This window comes from Psittacula echo (assembly GCF_963264785.1).
Source record: "Psittacula echo genome assembly, chromosome: 8".
NCBI classification, from domain to species: Eukaryota; Metazoa; Chordata; class Aves; order Psittaciformes; family Psittacidae; genus Psittacula; species Psittacula echo.
Genome location: NC_137744.1, coordinates 8769508 through 8788289, shown reverse-complemented (window position 1 = coordinate 8788289; position 18782 = coordinate 8769508). Strand labels below are relative to the sequence as shown.

General features: G+C 45.5%; 1 protein-coding gene across 1 annotated transcript in view; it reads left to right on the top strand.

Moving 5' to 3' along the window:
- LOC308224536 (vascular endothelial growth factor receptor kdr-like) overlaps positions 1-18782 on the top strand; it is a gene marked incomplete at both ends in the record, with an annotated part of 118106 nt that overhangs the window by 81275 nt on the left and 18049 nt on the right. Inside the window, 9 exons of the mRNA XM_080624572.1 lie at positions 5934-6227; positions 8177-8323; positions 9911-10036; positions 10147-10253; positions 11429-11564; positions 12889-12993; positions 15303-15419; positions 17610-17698; positions 18320-18485. Of these exons, the coding sequence (XP_080480698.1) occupies positions 5934-6227; positions 8177-8323; positions 9911-10036; positions 10147-10253; positions 11429-11564; positions 12889-12993; positions 15303-15419; positions 17610-17698; positions 18320-18485 (1287 nt within the window). The remainder of the gene's footprint in view (positions 1-5933; positions 6228-8176; positions 8324-9910; positions 10037-10146; positions 10254-11428; positions 11565-12888; positions 12994-15302; positions 15420-17609; positions 17699-18319; positions 18486-18782) is intronic.

Sequence of the window (18782 nt, the reverse complement as noted above, 5' to 3'; positions counted from 1 at the left end):
AGAAGGGCTCACCAAACATTGTTCCCATTCCTGTTGCACAGAAGTGCCAATATGAAAATGTCACCCAATGATAATGAAGCTGGTACCATATGGGGGAAAGATTTCACCTCCATTTACAGCTTCTTTCACAGAATCACAGAGTGGTTTGGGTTGGAAGGGACCTTAAAGCTCATCCAGTTCCAACTCCAGCCACGGGCAGGGACACCTTCCACTACAGCAGGTTACTCCAAGCCCCATCCAACCTGGCCTTGAACACTGCTTTAAGGAGACAGAAGAGGGTTAAAGCTTCCAAAAGACATTTTCCAAAGCCCTAACTCTTATTTACTTACAAAAACACCCTTCAAGGTGCACATTTGGGAGATACAGCTCAGACACAAGAGGTCCTTAAGGTGTCCAAGGCAGGCTGAAGACCAGCTATGAATTTTACACTTCACCACCTCCAGATGTTGAGTGTTCACGTGAGTTTGCTGCTGCTCTGAATTGTGCCAGCTGCTGCGTTTGGATGGGTTACCCAAAGCTGTATGTTCCCAAGCTATTCCCAGGACTTCGCAACACTTGGTGAATAAAACCAATGCTGCAGCAACTAAATAAGCACCTCACTTATGCACATTCAAAGGGTTAGATCCATCCAGATATCGTTCACAACTGTTTTATTTTCGTGCTGAAGATATGTAGCATTTTTCCCCCACAGTGAGTTAATACTTCAGATTTGTTATTTTAAGCTCAATCTAGCTATGTTTTGAGACCCAATTGCTTTAATCATAGAATTCTGATGATGAAGGAAATGAATCACTGGACAAAATTACTGACAGTGGTTATGGTGGAAATGTTTCCACCAAAACAGACCAGAAGGTGAACAAGGCTTGGCAAGACAGAGCTATTCTTGCCTGTGAAGAAAAGACTGTCAGTCTGTGCCATTCTAGGGAAGAGGCAGATGCTGAACGAGCATGACAGACTTATAAAAGTGCTGTGTTTAAAAATAGTGGTGTTTGTGGATTAGAAAGAAATGCAATCTTTCTAAATGTGGCCTTTTTGATTCTAAAGTAGGTTGTGATGCAGGGGAAAATAGCAGTAGAGTGACCTGCTACTGGGTTCCTTTATGTGATGGTCCTCTGCTGAGTAATGCATGCTGCATCAATGAGCGGCCAGGCTGCTGTAAAAGCTGCTGCTCCAGGTCTGCCTTCTGAGTGGGAAACAAGCAATTGTCTTCTGCTGGGTGCACCTGGAGGAGGCAAAGTGACCACTGGGTTACTCTCACCAGGCGCTTCCTCCGCTCTCAGTGTTGGAGGGACATGGAGGGAGTGTTTGTGAGGTACCAAACAGCAGAATGCTCTCTGCAGGCCACTTTACAGCTGCTGGTTAAATGTATGCAGGATGAAGCTGGAAGCTGAGATAAAGGCTGAGTTGGAACCTGAGAGCACACAAACAACGTGTGGGCTTTTGGGACAATGTCTAGCAAATGTCTGCAGCACTTCACAGAGCTCTGTTCTCTGCCAAGCAGCTGCTGGCTGTGGGACTCCACAGCTAATGCAGCAATTGGTGGATTTGAAAGACCTGATCTCCCATTATCGCCTACCAGCAGACAAGCTGGTGGATCCTGAGCTGCTTTCAAATGTCCTGGATGAACTGGGCTCAATGAACCTCTCCCTGGTAAGAAATCTGAAGGTGACACAGAGTTAACTTCTCTTTTTCCCTCGAAACCTGTTCCACTAAGTCAGGGTTGAATATTTGGTCAGGACACAGCAGAGAGACACAGGGAAACTCCATAGATGCTGTCTGGGCTGCACCTGCTTTCTGGGACATGCCTTGCTTCAGCCTGGTGTTCTCATCTCAGAAACATGTATTTATCCCAGTGGGATAATGTCAACAGCCATTTTGTTCTTCCAGTGCAGAGCCCCCACACAAACTCCCACGGACACCACAAATAGCACTGGGGTCTATTTTTAAACCATTCCTTTGCCAGCAGAATTCATTTCAGCGAAGGGTCAGCAGGGTTTGAGATCACGCTCAAACCAAACCATATAAGGGGTCCAACATGATGAGAAATCTTATCATCCAGCCCTGAAGCCTTTCTGAGCTCCTTCTGCAGATGTCCTGACTGTCAGTGTCCCACTGAAGCTCTCCTAAAGCCCTTCATGGCACCAGGAACTCCCATGGCAGTGCAGTAGCAGTGTTATTCACTCTGCCCTGGCCTAACTCTTATTCATAGAATCATAAGGGATCACAGAGTGGTTTAGGCTGGAAAGGACCTTAAAGCTCATCCAGTTCCAACCCCCTGGCACAGGCAGGGACACCTTCCACTGGAGCAGCTTGCTCCAAGCCCCTGTGTCCAACCTGGCCTTGAACACTGCCAGGGATGGGGCAGCCACAGCTTCTCTGGGCACCCTGTGCCAGCGCCTCAGCACCCTCACAGGGAAGAATTCCAGTGGTGGTTTTGTTTTGTGTAAATCCTCATTACTGTTCCTTGTGGGAAGCAAAACCTGTCTCTGGCCTTTTCTGCACACCGCAGTCTTGAGAGGACTGCCCCCATCTAAGGCAGATGACATTTTGTCACAGCCATCAGCTGCTCAGAACTGCCTTACATCAGTGCCCACCACCCACTAACATACCAAAGGACACTCCCGTCAGACTGCAACCTTCCCAGTGCAGTGTAAAGCTGACCTGATGTCTCCTGGAGGTATTCTCTACCATGAACAAGTATAATTTACCTTCTAATCTCCGGCCTGCACCTTGGAAAGGGCAACTATATATTACTGTAGGTCCACAGTAAATCAAATTATAGCCTTTGTATGACTGTACTGCATACGACAAAATGGGATCCCACCCAGATGAAACCTCTGAATGTTCCTGGGATATAAATGAATTATGATAAGAATAACAAATTATAACAAAAGCCTTTTTCATGGGCTTATCTGATTGCAAAAACTACTCTGTAAAACGGAGTTAAAGACTTCTACCCAAAAGAAAGTGTTATACTTCAAACACGAGATAAAAATCAGCTCTTAGATACCAGAACAATGCAGGAACAGGGCTGTTGTACAACTGCTTGCCACTCTCAATTTGCTTACTCCTGACGTGTTCAGAGGCTTTATGAAAAGCTCTGTGCTGTCTCCAATGGTAGGGCTCACCCTTTCTTCTTCTCACCTTCCCTACATGCACAGGCCTGATGGCAAGCCCCCATCCTGCCAGGCCCAGGGATGGGATTTGGGAAGGAGCAGAAGTTTTGAGTTACAGCGATTATTGTGCCAAGCACAGGAAATTAAAAACAATTAATTCCTTGTAAATACAAATGGAGCCAGACTTTCTTTTGATTTATGCTGACTTCTTACCTTCCCCCAGTGGCTTATTTCCCTATTCTGCTCTGGAATCCCGCACGGCTGAGATTCGCGGCTACTATGCTGTAATACAATATGAAAGACAAATGTTTGGTGACTGCTGATAAAAGCAAAAAGGCCCCATGGTGCATTCTTTTAGCTAGCTTATTAGGAGGCTTATAAAACACTGTATCTGTTCAGAGAGAGGAAGTTAATCACTGCTCAGGTTCAAGATTGTGTAAGCAAAGTAGTTGAAGAGATGAACTGACTTCTAATGTGCTTTGAAAGCTGCAGCTACTCCCCAGATAATCTGGGTAGGAGGAGAAAAGAGAGGAGAGCAGGAGAGACTTCTTTTTTCTCACTCTTTTCCTTCCACTGTAATGAAAATCAATGAATATTCTATTGGAGCTGGAAGAGCTTCTTGAAAGGCTACAAGATGGAAGAGAATGGCACAGGTTCCAGCTAAAAATATTCAGAATGCTAAATAAAAAATGTCAGTAGAAGGAATGAAAGGAAAAACAAGGCAGCCCTCTGCTCCCGGAATGTGAAGTTGGTCAAACACCCTCTGCACTGATGCCACACACAAGCTGTCCCCAGAGATGCAGCATTTCCCCTGCAGGACAAATGAGGCTGCAGGAGCTGGAAGCAGAAATTCACCAGCAGAAAAAGCTTCCTGAGAGGCAGAAGCAGGGGCAAATGGGGCTGCCAGCTCCACTGCTTACAGCCAAAGGGTGGCTTGCCCTGAGACCTGCAGGGGTTCACTGGGCTTTACCCAGAGTGATGTGACCAGACTCCTACCCACTGCTTTACCAGGAATTCCTTTGTGCTTCCACTGAGACCCAGCACGCCAGATCAGAGAATGCAGGGTGGAGGGGATCTCAGGAGGTCTCCCACACTTACTGAAGGACTGAGCTAACTACAGATCCATCTGCCTTAGCACTGTAACTTCTGCTGGAGCAAGTAGCAAATGCTTAAGAGGGGAAGCTAAGAAAAAGGTACATTATGAGGGTGCTTCTTCCCTATTTTGGTCTCACAGGTTGAGAGGAGATGCTGAGATGCTGCACGTGCCACATCCCGTGTTTTCTCTTTAATTCTTCCTGTTTAAAGAAGCTCTGCTGGCCTCAGACTTCTGCCCCTTTATGATAAGCATCATCTTGACATCTTGGAACCACAGGACATCTGTTGTGAGGAATGGATGTACCACACAAGTCAGTTTGAGCATACAGCTAGCACTAAGCAAGAGAACAACTGAGCCTAACAAAACACTGCATAAAGTAAACTGAAATTCCATGAAAAGAAAAATAAGTTTCCACAGCTGTGGCCTGAGGGGTCTCTTCCCTTTTTGGATCTTTCATAAAGCATTTCTGATGCCAGTCTTTTAAAAACCATGAAGCAAAGCTCATTGGTTCTATTCCAGATGACTTGTGAAGAAGACAGACTTTTAATCATATCTGAAAGCTCCTTCAGGGCTCTCTATTTTATATAATCTATGTTTTGTTATAAGACAGATCAGTTATTACAACAGCTTTGCTATTTATGCTCAACTGTAGCTTCAGCAGAACTTCCTGCAAGAGTTTGCAGTGTGAGCCCCTGGCCAGATTCCAGCTCCCATGTGGAATTTGTCCAATTGCAAGTGCAGTGCATTCTGCTCCCCTTGAACTTCTGTCCTTCTCAAAGTACCATCCGTTTCATCCCAACTTGAGAAAGCATCTTACTAACAGCTCGGTATTGAAGCAGTGATCTATCAGATCTATTGCAAACACTGTCCATGTTCAGAAGGTCCAGAGCAAGTCTCCCACCCTGCACTATGCCTGGTAAAATTCATTAGGGGTTCCTGAGGACTCTCAGCTGCTTGAAAATCCTGGCCAGAAGAATAACTCCAGGTCACTGTGGTTCTCAATGCACTTTCAGTCAAGTCTACTGGGTGGACAGATGATGGAAACTAGCAGAATAAAAAGGGAAAAGAATATCTTTCAGTCACAACTCAATTGTGGGTCTCTGGTGGCTAATGCAGTGATAGGACTGTGTCTGTAGGCCAGGCTCTGGGTAGATGGGACTCATGCCTCAAAGTATGTCTCTGCTAAATATAAAGGCCTCAACATCTTACATGTCCCTGGATCAGTTAATCCATTCAGTGATCAGGTAAGTATCCACCAAGGCACATGAGATGAAAATAAATCTTGGCATAGTTGGAGTAAGAGAGAATTGGGAAGATTGTTCAGTGGTGAAGAGAAAAGAGTGCTACTTCTGCGAAATGGGAACAGGTTTCTTTATTCTTATGCAATTATACCTTCAAGCACTGATTGCAGATAGAAAGGGAAGAGCTCACGAACACATTTGTCTACCTGGATAGAAATCTCTCTTGATTAAACTCTCATAGACCATTAACTGCTTCTATTTATAATCTTTCAATTCATTACTTGAAAATGTAATGATTACACTACTGAGGGCTGGACTACCACAGGTCAGCCCTGGGATGTGAGAGGTACCTGATGCACACAAGTCCCATTAAAACTGGCTCATTCCATGACTGCTGGTCTTTGACATTTGACCATCAGGTTGCAACCAGGGATGTCCTCAGTTGTGGCATGATTGTAAAGATGTTTTTTGCCCTTCCAGATGTGCCATTCGGGTTGCAAACCGCCCCACAAGTGACAACCATCGTGGGGAACAATGTCCGGCTGACCTGCCGGGCCTCCAAGTACATCTACAGCCACCTGGGCTGGTATTCCCCCTCCTCGGAGGCGGCTCCCGCTGACTCACTCATCAGGAACACCAACAACTATTCCATTTCTTTGACACTGGTCATCACTAACGTCACCAAGGAACAGAGTGGCCTCTACAGATGCAGAGCCCAGAACCAGCACAACAGCACCGACACGCTGGAACAGCACACTCAGCTCCTTGTCAGAGGTACGTCCTGCCAGTGGAAGGTGGCAATGGGATGTGGTGGGGTTCTGCTGCATCTGCTGCTCCCTTTGATGCCTTTCAAACATGCATGTGGATTCACACATATTACTCATCCAGCCACTGCTGGGTTTGTACAAAAGATTTCCCTTACACATAAAGGTGAATTCAGCTGCATTTTATCTTCCTAACGCCATGCTGGGTGCAGATGTAGTGTTGATGCAAGAGGAAAGCATCCCCCACCACATTACTAACAGCACAACTCTATCACTTGGGACTGGCACCCCAGTATGACTTTGGTGGAAGATTCCACCCACTTGCAGGTGCCAGACACCAAAACAGATTTGAACCCAGCATATTTAATCACAAATGTCACTGGCCAAGTATATAATAAGTGACAGGTACCATTTAGTCTGGGTAACTGGGAAGCACTTCATTGTCATAACAATATTTTCTTACTTATATCCACCCCCCCAACTCTTTTATTTTCATAAACCCAGTAACACTACAGGTCCTGAAGCGTATTTCTTTAGCTATGTAACTATAAGGGGCAGGACACAGTAGAACTCACTGAGAATCAGTGAAGTTTCTTCTGCTTCATAGGGAAGAGAGTGAGTGGCTCTAAGCCTCCTAAGCCTCCTCAGAGGAACAAGTGCTGCTGGAATGGGTGAATTTATTGGGTATCTTCCAACAGTGAAGAAAATCCCAAAGCACAGAACTGGAGTGGAACTGCAATGAGCAGCAGCAAGCCAGGGAGCAGGAGACAGAGTCCATCAGAAGCTGCATTTTCAGACAGTGATTTTCAAATTTGCTTCTCCACTTACCTCAATGGCTAATGAAGCACTGAAAGGACAGCTATGCTGCCACAAGCACTTGTCACTTGGGTGTAAACCAGGCTGTGCTGTGCTGGCTTTGTCCCTGTTGAAGCGCAGGAGCACATTTCCCATCCCGTCTCCTGCCCTGTGCATCCCACACCACTCTGGCACAGGGGGAGATGCTCACCTAGAGCACAGCTCTGATACCTGAGTGGGTAGGAAATGGGATGAGTACCTGCCTCTTCCTGAGGTGTGGAGGAAGGGAAGCATCTCCCCTGGTGTTACAGAGGGCTGGGGCTTGGCTTGGTCCATGCTCTGACAGGAGGCACTGCGCTTCCTCTGCTCTCTGCATTCAGGCAATTCACTTTTCTCTCCCCGGGCAGATATTTTTACTCATTTAGTCGAAATTCCACCTACACAGACACCTCCACGTGATGGCTATGGGAAAAACACAGCTGAGCTGGGAATACATCCATGGTAGAACTGGAACCTTGATCACATTCCTCTGAGGATTACTGGGGTCTGTTATTTGTCTGGCACATCAGAGAGGCAATTCTGCTGGAAAACATGTACGGAAATGCCCTTCCACCCCAGCCCTCCTTCCTCTATGCAAAGACGGTCTTTTAAATGTACTAACACCCACCAGCTACTATCCTTATTGCAGGTTTTATGTGGTTTTATGCTGTGCTTGTGATTTTATTCACTGCTTTCCTGTACCTTTTGTAAATGAACGGAACATGGAGGTTAATGTGCTTTGTAGTAAGCAGGTAACTGCACTCATGCCAGAGGACACAGAATCCTTAGAACTGTTTCCTCTTTGCCTCCTCCTCTCTTTTTTTTTGTATTCACTTTGCATTGGCTCTACCCACTCACTGTCCTCTGTTCTTTTCAGGGGATGAGAAACTCAAGGAGGTTCGAGCTGAATCTGAATCTAAGCTTAGTCAGTTTGGAAACAGACCAAATACACTCACCCACTCCTCCCATAATCTTCTAGGGGCTTTTTGCCACCCCTCATCAACCAAATCTTTGCCACTTCCAGCCCAGAGAGGCCACGTCCGAGGCTAAAGGAGAGGAGATGGCAGAGCTGAGGGAGGTGCCTCCTCAAACCTCACCATGCCCTGTTTTCCCTTGTCACTGTAGCAAAGGCAGCACCGTACGTGATACAGAACCTCACAGACCTGGAGGTTAACATCAGTGGCAAGATCATTCTGGAGTGCAAAGTCGGTGGGACACCAGAACCTCAGATCACGTGGAGGAAGAATGGCTACCCCATTTCAGCAGCATCAGGTGAGGCTTGCTCCCCAAGCACACTGATACTGTACATAACATAGGATAATGGACTTGCAAACATAGGACCTACAACTCTGTGGCTACTCTGAGCACGACTGAGTCAGGACCACGTACCCAACCTCAGAAAACACACACACAAATCCAAACCTATCAGACCACTGCAGCAGTCTCCAACTTGGACTTTGAAGTCAAAGCTGCCAGTGGTTGCAACCCACTATGTGCTTATGCAGGTTGCCTTCTGCAGCATTCATGTCTGCAGTCAGCTAGGTAGTGTGCACACATTAGCATGGCATTAGTACATCAAGGAGTACAGTGTGCTGCTCTTCAGTCTTCTCTGTGACAACCACTTGTGTACAAAACCAAGATGCAGAGTGTACCTGCTTGCTAGGTGCGTCCAAAAACACAAGCCTAGACTGTCAGATCAGAATGTATGGGTGCAGCACCCACCAGCCAGCCCAGGGCATCCCATGGCATGTTACACATCCTGTCCTTGTCTCCTATGGCACAGTGATGAGAAGGGGCTCCCAGCTCAGCTCGTAGAGGGCAGGATAATGAGAATGGACTCCCTTACCTGAGCCTCAGCTCTCTGTCCTGAGATTTCCTATAAATCATAGAGAATCTCATGTCATCAGCTGCTCTTGTGACTTTAATTTTGCATCTTGGACTAGGTAGGAAGTCTCGGATCATCCATAATTCACATCAGGCTGTTCTGAGAGAAACTCTTTATATAGCTACTGAAATTCTATAAATAATTCTGGAGGGACAAGCATGTAACTCATCCAACCAATGGAAACATAAATAAAATATTGGGAAAAAACACCTCGGGGTAAGTATTTCAGCACAGAGCATGGCGACTGCTGTGCAGTACTCTTGTTAACAACAGGATTCATGGGCAGAACACCCAGAAACTCAAAATGTCCTTTCCGTTTGGATTCAAAGCCTGACCTGCTTCGCTATTTCTGCCCCAAATATCTCTGTTTCAAGATGATCTCTCAGTTTTGTGCCATAAATGAGGAAAAATTAAATGTGGAAATGAATGAGGCAAATTAAATGTAGAAAAGCCTCACATAGGTCACATCCAGTCAAACTCCACCTCTAGCCCTGGCTCCCTGTGAATACAGGACTTCACACAGTGATTTTTCCCGGGATGCGCATAACCTGATTTCTGTGTTCCACACGTTAGTATTTCCATAACTTCCTACAGCCCTCCAAGACACTGCCTCTCTCCAATAATTTCACCGAGTTCCCTTCATTCCCACTGCATCTTGTTGCTATCAGAAACCCTATCTTCCCATCACTTCCCTAGAAGCTTTCTCAGGCTCTTTGCTCATAACAAACTAACAGCCACATTTGCTGTTGGTTAAATGATCCCCGAGGGATTTACACAGGGTATTGAGGAGAAAAAAGTGTCAGTGAAAGGCAGCTGCCTGACCACAATGAGGAGCACAGCATTCAAATACCTCCTGACAACAGCACGTACCAGGCCTGCTTGGATGGGAGCTGACTTTCAGTTCCCGGTCTCCTAAAAGCATTTGTAGGCACGTAAGTTACTGTGATAATAGTGACTGCAATCCCTTCCAACAGGAATTTCCATGGAAAATAACACCCTGGTCATTGAGCGAGTGAAAAAGGATGATGAAGGGCTCTATGAATGCAAAGCATCCAATGACATGGGCCAGGACAGCACGACAGCCTTCATTAAGATACAAGGTGAGGTCTAAGTTAAGGTGAAACACATGGATTGTGTTGGAAGGAAGAGAACTATGTCTCAGTCATGGACTTTGGCTGCATTTAGATTTGGTTGTACATTTAACCTACAGGTTCTGAGGAGAAATCCAACATTGAAGTTATCATTTTGGTCTGCACTGGTCTGGCTGCTACTCTCTTCTGGCTTCTTCTGACTCTCTTCATTCGGAAGTTGAGAAAAGTAAGAGAGGCTCCATACTGCAAAAAGGGGTTGGGACTGGGCTTCACATGAAGCATCAGGGTTTGGGGATGAGTGGTTGGGACAGATGGTGGAAAAACTGTGCAAAATGTTCCTGTAAAAGTTTCAGTCCCAGATTTCTGCTGACAGTCCTTTGAGTTCTCAAGAGATCACTCACACTTGTGAGATTCCTACCACTTCCACGGTACCATTAAACCAGGCTCCTCCCTCCTTAGGAGCCAAACTGGCTTGCAAGATTAGGAAATGAAAACCAAATCTGAAATCCCCTAAAATGAGGGTTTGAGTTCAGCACTTGTCTATGAAACATGGGTATTAAAGGGGGTCCTGTTTTAAGAAAGATCCTGGGATGTTTGCTCTAGAAATGAGCTCAAACCACACTTATTTTGTCTCCAAGTCGCTATTCTTTCACCCCCCTTTTATGGCCCAAAAAAAGTAAAGTTCCAAGGAATTTAGGTCTGGTTTTCCTAAAACAAACAGCAAACAGAAAAGTAACCACAGCCTCTGCTCTGTAACTCACCAAAACACAGTCCCAGTGTTGATCCCCAATACTTGAGTAAAACTTTCCCTTCTATTGCAAATACAGTGATTAAATTCATGTTTTCCCCCTTGACCTCAGTTTAACAGAGTTGTGACAACAGTGAATTTCCTATTACACTTTGCCCTGTACAAGTGTGCTCACAGGACCCACCAAGTCACAACTTCTCACTGTAAGTAGCAGCTTTCACCAGCTTTTGATCCATTTTAAATGGTAAGAAGCAATAGCCATGAAGTAGGTAACAATGGAGAATCAAGACTGATTCTCACCAACACAATGAAAATACCCGAACGCTCCCTAGTGCACCAGGAAGTGCAGTTCCCATAGGAAAACACTGATTTCCTTTAACAGCTACAGGTAGAAGGCAGTGACAGATTTTGTGTCCTCAGGCTGTTTACCACCATCAATCAGTGACTCTTCCCAACACCCATGAGTGGCAGACATACATAAACATATATTTCTCAGGCATAAAGATAAGAGAGGCAGGAAGCTGAAGTGATGCATTCATGGTTTGCAATACATTTCAGAGCTAAGCCTGGAATTCAGGATGCTCCCAGCCAGCAACTCTCTCCCATTAGAACTGCAGGGTAAATAGTGTAATTTCTCCCCTCCCTGTTTCTAGCCTGATGCCACAGATATTAAAACAGGATACCTGTCAATTATAATGGATCCAGAGGAAATGCCTCTTGACGAACAGTGCGACCGTCTTCCCTATGACAGCAGTAAATGGGAGTTCCCAAGAGACAGACTGCGGCTGGGTGAGTGCTTGGGGGATTATTACTGTGAAGAGTGATGGTTTCTAAGGCTCCCCCATTTCAATGGATCTGTTGGATAACCCGGGAAGCAGCCTATCAGTTAGTGCCCATGTATTACTGTCCTGGGGGACTGGCAGTGAGTCACAGGATTCAGGATCATCCTTAATGGGGGAGGAAACAAGGGATTTGGTAAGAAAGCAAAGATGCTGTCACTTTCAAAATAGCTAATACCTCCTTTTCTTCCTTGGGGAAGTGAAGCCAAACTCTTGGCAGGGAAGGAAGGTACCTCCAGGTACTGTTCCTGCCAAAAGTATGGCTTCACATCCATACAGGAAAAGGGAAAGAGCAGTCAATCTGAAAGGTGACAGCCTTCCAGTGAATTTTGTTCTGAAGGAGTCTATCAATTCACCAAACAATCAATTCCTTACCCATCATTTGAACTTGGCTTTGAGTTGTAAAAGACCTACCATGAAGAAATGAAGCAAGTTTCATTCAACAGCTCAGCTCACAGGATGATGGCGCAAGCAGATGTAAAAAGCAGGTTGTGTTTGTATAGACAAACACCAACATCTGTGTGCAATGATGAGTGTAGGGAATCTATCTGTATTTGTGTGTGCTCTTGGTGCTTTAGCTGGAAAACATGGAACGAGGAGAAAGAGACAAAAATAACAAAAACTGAGATGATGGTGGGACATAGGGTCAAACTAGAACCAAAAACCTGACCGTGATGCCCCATGTACTCTGCTGCATTTTGGGGCAGAGCCCTCAGAGCACACTGGGTAACACAGGCATGAAGCTTTAAATGAAAGGGAAAATAAAGAAAGATTATCATCTTCCATTCCATTTGGTATAGCTTTTATGTCAAATAAATGTCAATAAGTGAAGGGCTAAAGGGTTCTGACAGCGTGAATGGCTTAGCTGGCCACCTCTCCAGACTGTGATTTACAAGAGATGAAGGTTCCACAATTCTATGTTTAACCCAAACTCTGACTTTCCTGGCCTTCAGGATGACTACACGTAATGTTTTTACCCTTAAGCCACATATATGTATTCAGCCTTGCCTTCAGCTGAATGCAGATTGATTTATTCTACTCTGTTCTATCACGTACTGTATTGCATTAAAGCCATATGGATATAAATCACACTGGTTATATCCATATGCTGCAAATATGTGATACAGGCTTCTGTTGACTATCGGTCTATGTCTACGTTGTGCCTGGGCACTGGAGCCTTGTGTGTCTTGCAGAGCTGAGAATGCATGATTCCCTCTTATCTGATGCAGACTGTCAAGTCCCCCTTAGCTCACTCTTGACTCTTGCTTCTCTAGGTAAAACACTGGGTCATGGTGCTTTTGGGAAGGTGGTGGAAGCGTCTGCTTTTGGCATTGATAAATCTTCAACCTGCAAAACAGTTGCCGTAAAAATGCTTAAAGGTACATATATCCCTCTGAGATTCACCCGAAATTCCTCAGGGAACCTGTGAGCAATGAGGTTTCCAGTTCTAGCTCCAAACTAGTCCCAAGTTCCTTGTGTTCAGGAGGGAGTGGGTTTGTCATGGGGGAGCAATTAGTCATTATACAGTGGATGTTAAGGTGTAGGAAACGACGAGCGGGCTCCATGCTGTGCAGCTCATTAAATCTTGTATTCCTAGAGGAGGCAAACAGCAGCTTCCAGGTCTGTGGGGTGAGGAGGGAAACAGATTACAGAATGTAATTACATTAGACAGTCTGCAATTGGATCCAAGCCTTCGATCACAGCCCTTCCAGATGTAGAACAGTTCAAGGGGTTGGAAAAAGCAATGCCAAGGGAGTGAATTAGAGACACTTGCTTGCAATTATTGAAATTAAGGAAAGCTTTTACCATTCCACGGTGGGGAATGAGGGAACCTGGAGACTTCTCTTTCCTGTAATATTTACATACAAAGCCTCTGCAGAGAGCTAATGAATAAAAGCATCAGCCCTACACTGCCTCACAGGTTGGAGGTTCTTAACTGTTCACTTGGATGTTTTCAGAGGTACAATGCATGCTCACATGGAGCTTTTCACAGCCACATGGCTCTGCATTGCTGCTGCATGACAGTATTAACCCTGCAATACCATGATTCATGAACCTCTCTCATGGAAATTGGCTTCTGTTGCTGGCTGCCTCCTGGGGCTCTGCTACCTCCCATCTCTCTCAAAGCTCAAACCCATTCATTCACCACCTGTCTGGACCTCCTCCGAATGTGGTCCTTCTCCTCTGCATTAGTCAGTGGATCTTCAGATCATCTTCTCTCCTGCTGCGGTTTCTTCTGTTCCATGCCCATCTCCAGATCCCTGAAATATCCTAGAAGCCCCTGATCCAGACACTCCCTTCTCCATCCAAAACTTGCTGCCATGGATAGCTCAGGGGTTTCATTCACTTCCACACTGTGCTTCCCAACTGATCCTCGTGTCAGCTCTACCATCCTGCACATATCCAACAAACTGTTTGACAGTTCCGTCATCATTTTACACCTTCCTCCCCGAGCTGAGGCAGCAGCCTCCTGCTGTAATCCGTGCCTCCCAACTAACATGCCCATAATTCATCACATTCGTGGATAAAGATTCTCTAGTGTGAGTCAATGCATTCAGGAAAGAAAGAAGAGGCTCTGGAGATGTCCGCACTTCTGTAATTCCAGCACTATCTGTCACTTCCATGAAGCAGGCTGGTATAGTTCTGGGGTGAAGGCTAAAAGTTAATGTGCAAGATTATCTGAAACTCTTCCAGAGGCTGTCCTGTCTGGATTTTGCCAGGCATGTTCCAGCTCATGCCAGGGTAAATCAGGAGTAAAACCACCCATGTACACACCCAGCTGCAAACACTGTGGGCTTGGAGTAGCTCCTTCTTTCTGACACAATTTGGTGAAGGATGTGTTTATGGAGAAGTCTACAAACACAGAAAGAGGTTATATTTGTCACACATGATGCAAAGGCAAAACCAGAGGAAACAGGACACAGCCCTTTTGTTAAAATACATCAGGAAAGCTTTGGAATAAGGCGGAGGAAACAAGGCAGCATCTGAACAATGTCCTGGTCTTAGGGTGTCTTCCTTAGCTTTGGCAGCCAAAGAGAATGAAACTACAGTATCACCGGCTGACCACTGTCACGTTCAGGGTTCACACACAAATATGGGCCCTTCTGCTTTGCTGGGAAATGTATTTCTCGGGTGGATGAGATCTCCCATGGTGAGGGCTCAGTAATGCTGTACAATTTGCAGTACATTTTGGGACCCAACTTACAGATGTGTTGGATTCCTCCATCCCCTGCAGTGGAGAGTTGCTCACTACTGTGGCAAAACATATTCTGAGGTATTGTAAAGAAGTAATAGTAGACTGCACATCACCCTTAGAGATGGAGGAACACATTCTGTGTGCTGTTGCTGCTTGAAGAGGTTGGTGGTTCCTTTGCCGAGCTTGCAGAATTCAGTCCTTGCAAAGGCTCTCTGGTATCTCATCTGGGGGGAGGGTTCTCCTACAGGACAGCCACACTCCATAACCCATGCCACAGAAAGGAAGAGTCACCCAGAAGATAAAGTGTAACTCCACTTCATAAAGGTCAACAGACAATGAAAGGGATGAACTATGATCTGTTTGAGAGTCTGAAAGCAAAGATACTGCAAGGAACCAGGGTGGGTTTTGTTCCCAAGTGTAAACAGGATTTGGCTGTGTCCTGTTCAAAATATCCTGTTGTGTAAAGATGATTTTTTTCCTGTTTATCTTAAGCAGAATGTGCAACTACTAACGAATGCAAGGCTTTAATGTCTGAACTGAAGATCCTCATCCACATAGGCCATCACCTGAATGTAGTTAACCTGCTGGGAGCTTGTACCAAGGCTGGAGGTGAGAAGTCCTCAGTAAATAAGCAGCAAAGAAACACTTTGCAGCTACAATGGTGTTTGGATGTATCTGTGGTGGAGTCCGACTCTCATGCACATCCAGTTAACACAAGCATGAACATTTCTACCCCTATGCTCATAGGAGAGCTTCTGCTACTGCAGAATATGGCCCCATCTCATCAATGGGTTTGGAGCATCTTCTTCCAGTGGTGTCACTTCTCTGTTTTCCTTTTCTCTGTCCTTTGTAAACTTGCTCACAAAATGGATTATGGGCTGAAGGTAGGCAGCATCCTTAATGGCAGTTTGGTCCCCAATTCCTCCAAATCAGGCACTAAGGATCGTTTCAAAGGTTCTTCTCCCTCTTCTCTTCAGCCTTATCAGGAGGATGCACCAGGCTGAGCACACACTTACTTTAGGCCTCCTCCTTCCCCAAGCACTTCACTCTTGCTGGGCAGACGCAGGCGTTTCTTGTGCAGTAGACAGGAAACCTGAAGCAGACCAAAGCTGACTGCAGCAACAGCAAGGGCTGCCAAGGGGCTGAGCTGACACCACTGGCTCTACATCATACAAAGAATCTGCTGCAAAGTGCAGAATTAAACAAAGGGCTCCATAAATCTTGGACCTTTGTCACTAAAACATCTCTTCCCATACTGCCATACAAAGCATCCTTGTCTCTTATTATACTGTGCTTTAACTTCAGGGTAACAACTCTCAAAGATGCCTCTTTACTGCTTACAGTGAACCTTCTAACAATTCCCAAAGGACAAATTTAGGAGAGCTGAGGAAAACCAAACCAAACCAAAAAAAACAACAGAGTAAAAGAAATGAAGGGGAAAGAGTGAGAGAGCTGGTGCACACATCTGCTGTCATCTGAGACTCCAAAGCTATCATTTTTCGAAAGAACTTCCCAAACTTCACCAGTTACAGTGGAAAAAAGGAAACCTCAGTGAGGTAGATGTGGTGGGATGCCAGGAAAGAGATCTTCCCTCCAGCAGGATACTCCCAGCTCCTCAGGAGCAGTCAGCAACCAGCAACCACAGATGTTGCTGTATCCTGGGAGCCGTGGAGGGGGAACTCACAGGAGCTGCTGTAGCACTGCAGAGCCCATGGGAAGATGGCCAGCCTTAGGAGGAGAGTTTGAACATTAGGATGCACAAGCAAGTAGCCTTTGCTTGGGACTGTGAGTGGAGGGGAAGTAGCATTATGAATGCTGGTGATTCTTCTCTCCTGTCAAGTCAATGAAGTAGCTTAATACAAGGAGGTGCCTAAAATGTGGCAGCATTACTAAGAGGTCAATAGTTCTTAACCAAAGTTAAGTACTCAATGTATTATCAGCAAGCAATTGGTTATGATTGCTACAATTCACCATCTCCCTTTCACTGAACAATCTGCTTCCGAACAGTACTCATCATCCAGCCTCAGAAAGGCTGCAGCAACCAGAATCTCTAAGTTCACTCTTCCCTCCTCGACCCCTCTGCTCCTCCTCAGAGCCCTGCTCTCAGCCTTTTCACTCAGTATGTACTCCTCAAACCAGACAAGGGGCAGGCTGCAGCACAAGCACTTCTGACAGAGCCAGGCAGAAGCACTGCTCAGCTGCCTCCTTCCCAACAGCCAAGTGCAGCTCTCAGCACTTTCCTCCTTTCAAGTTCACACTCCTCAGTCTGAGGCACAGACCTTCCAGACAGAGAAAGTTTTCTGGACGTGGAAGTCTGGCTGCTTAGGATTGATAGTAATACATGTTTATATGCATTCTAGTCCCACTGTTTCACTTTATCTTACATGTGATGGTTATAAAGCACAGTGATTACGCTAAAGGTATAGAATGCAGCTTCTCCCTTGCCTAATAGAACACGCCAAAACATAAAAGCATCTTAAACACATGCATAGTTTGATAAAAGCAGCAATTGCACTGAACTCTACAGCAGTTTGCACAGAAATGAGAAAGGAAGATATTGATAGGACTTCTCAGGCTTTTCCACTGTTACCACCTAATGGGGAAAACTGAGCTCTGTATTCCCCTCCTCTCTGTACCCACTACTGACTGTGTGCTTCTGCAGTGTCACTTCTCTGTTTCCAGATTTACTCCTCTGTATAATAGGAGTGACAGCGTTTACTTACTTCGAAGAGGAGGCTAAGACAGTATTAAGTGCTTTGCAGTGCTTCAAATCTCATTTGACTTTCACTGTCTTTTTAGGTCCTTTGATGGTCATAGTCGAATATTGCAAATATGGAAATCTGTCCAACTATCTCAGAGGGAAACGAGGAGATTTCATTGCATACAAGGTAAAAGCCCGGCAGGATTCTCATGGTCACAAGGCAGAGGGTTGACAATCACTGACCACAACTTGGATTCTTTTCCACATTGGCACTGAGACAGTTTGGCATTTAGATAGGCACTTGATTGCCTCACCACATTTCAATTTGCATGAGCAAGAAAAGGAGCCCTTTTTCCCTATAGGATCTCCTTCACGTCCTCTTCTTTCCTAGCACCTCCTAAGGAATTAGCTGCAAATACCCAAGCACTCCAGTGCATTTGTGAGACAGCGGGAATTACTTGTGAGATACTACCCAGCACAAAGGGAGCAACAGTATCATAGTGAAAAACTGGTATTAACTGAACTAGGAAAAGATGAACCCTCCCCAAAAATTACAGTATCTCTCTACTGATCTATCAGTCTCCCCCAGCAGCTTCCTGCTAATTTTATGGTGGAATATTGCTAGAGGTAACACGGAGGGTTCTGTATTGATAAATGGGAAACCAGGCTTCATTAGCTGTGCTATTCAAGAAACATCACATTCAAACCTGTTTTGAGCTCATCTTCAGAGGACACAGTCTCCCTGTGCCACTGAATCCCCAGGCACTGCTTCATCCAAAGCTAAAAATCAGGTTTATACCATTTCCAGTCACAGGAAAACTCTGACCAAGCAGAGAAAAGTCTGGATGAGTCCAACAGTGATTTGACTGAACTGATCAAGAGGCGCCTGGAGAGCGTAGCCAGCACAGGAAGCTCTGCCAGCTCTGGGTTTATTGAAGATAAGAGCTACAGCGATTCAGAAGATGATGAAGAAGGTAAAAGAAACCTCCTTCATGCCAGGTCTTTTATTGTAAAGATTTCTGTTGCTTGGCTCGTACCACCCACAGCCCCACACTTTACAAGCCTGTGCACAGCTTGGCTTGTCCCTGAAATCACAAATCCTTTCTCTTGCCTGTGCCCCGCTCCAGCTTTCTCACAAAAGGAGATTTGCAATGATGTGTGCATATAAAAGCTGCTCCTGCTGTGTAAGAGGAGTAATAGCAGTATTTTACCAGATCTGTGGGGCCAGTCTGTCCCCCGTCCCATCACTCACTCACTATAAATAGTTTCCC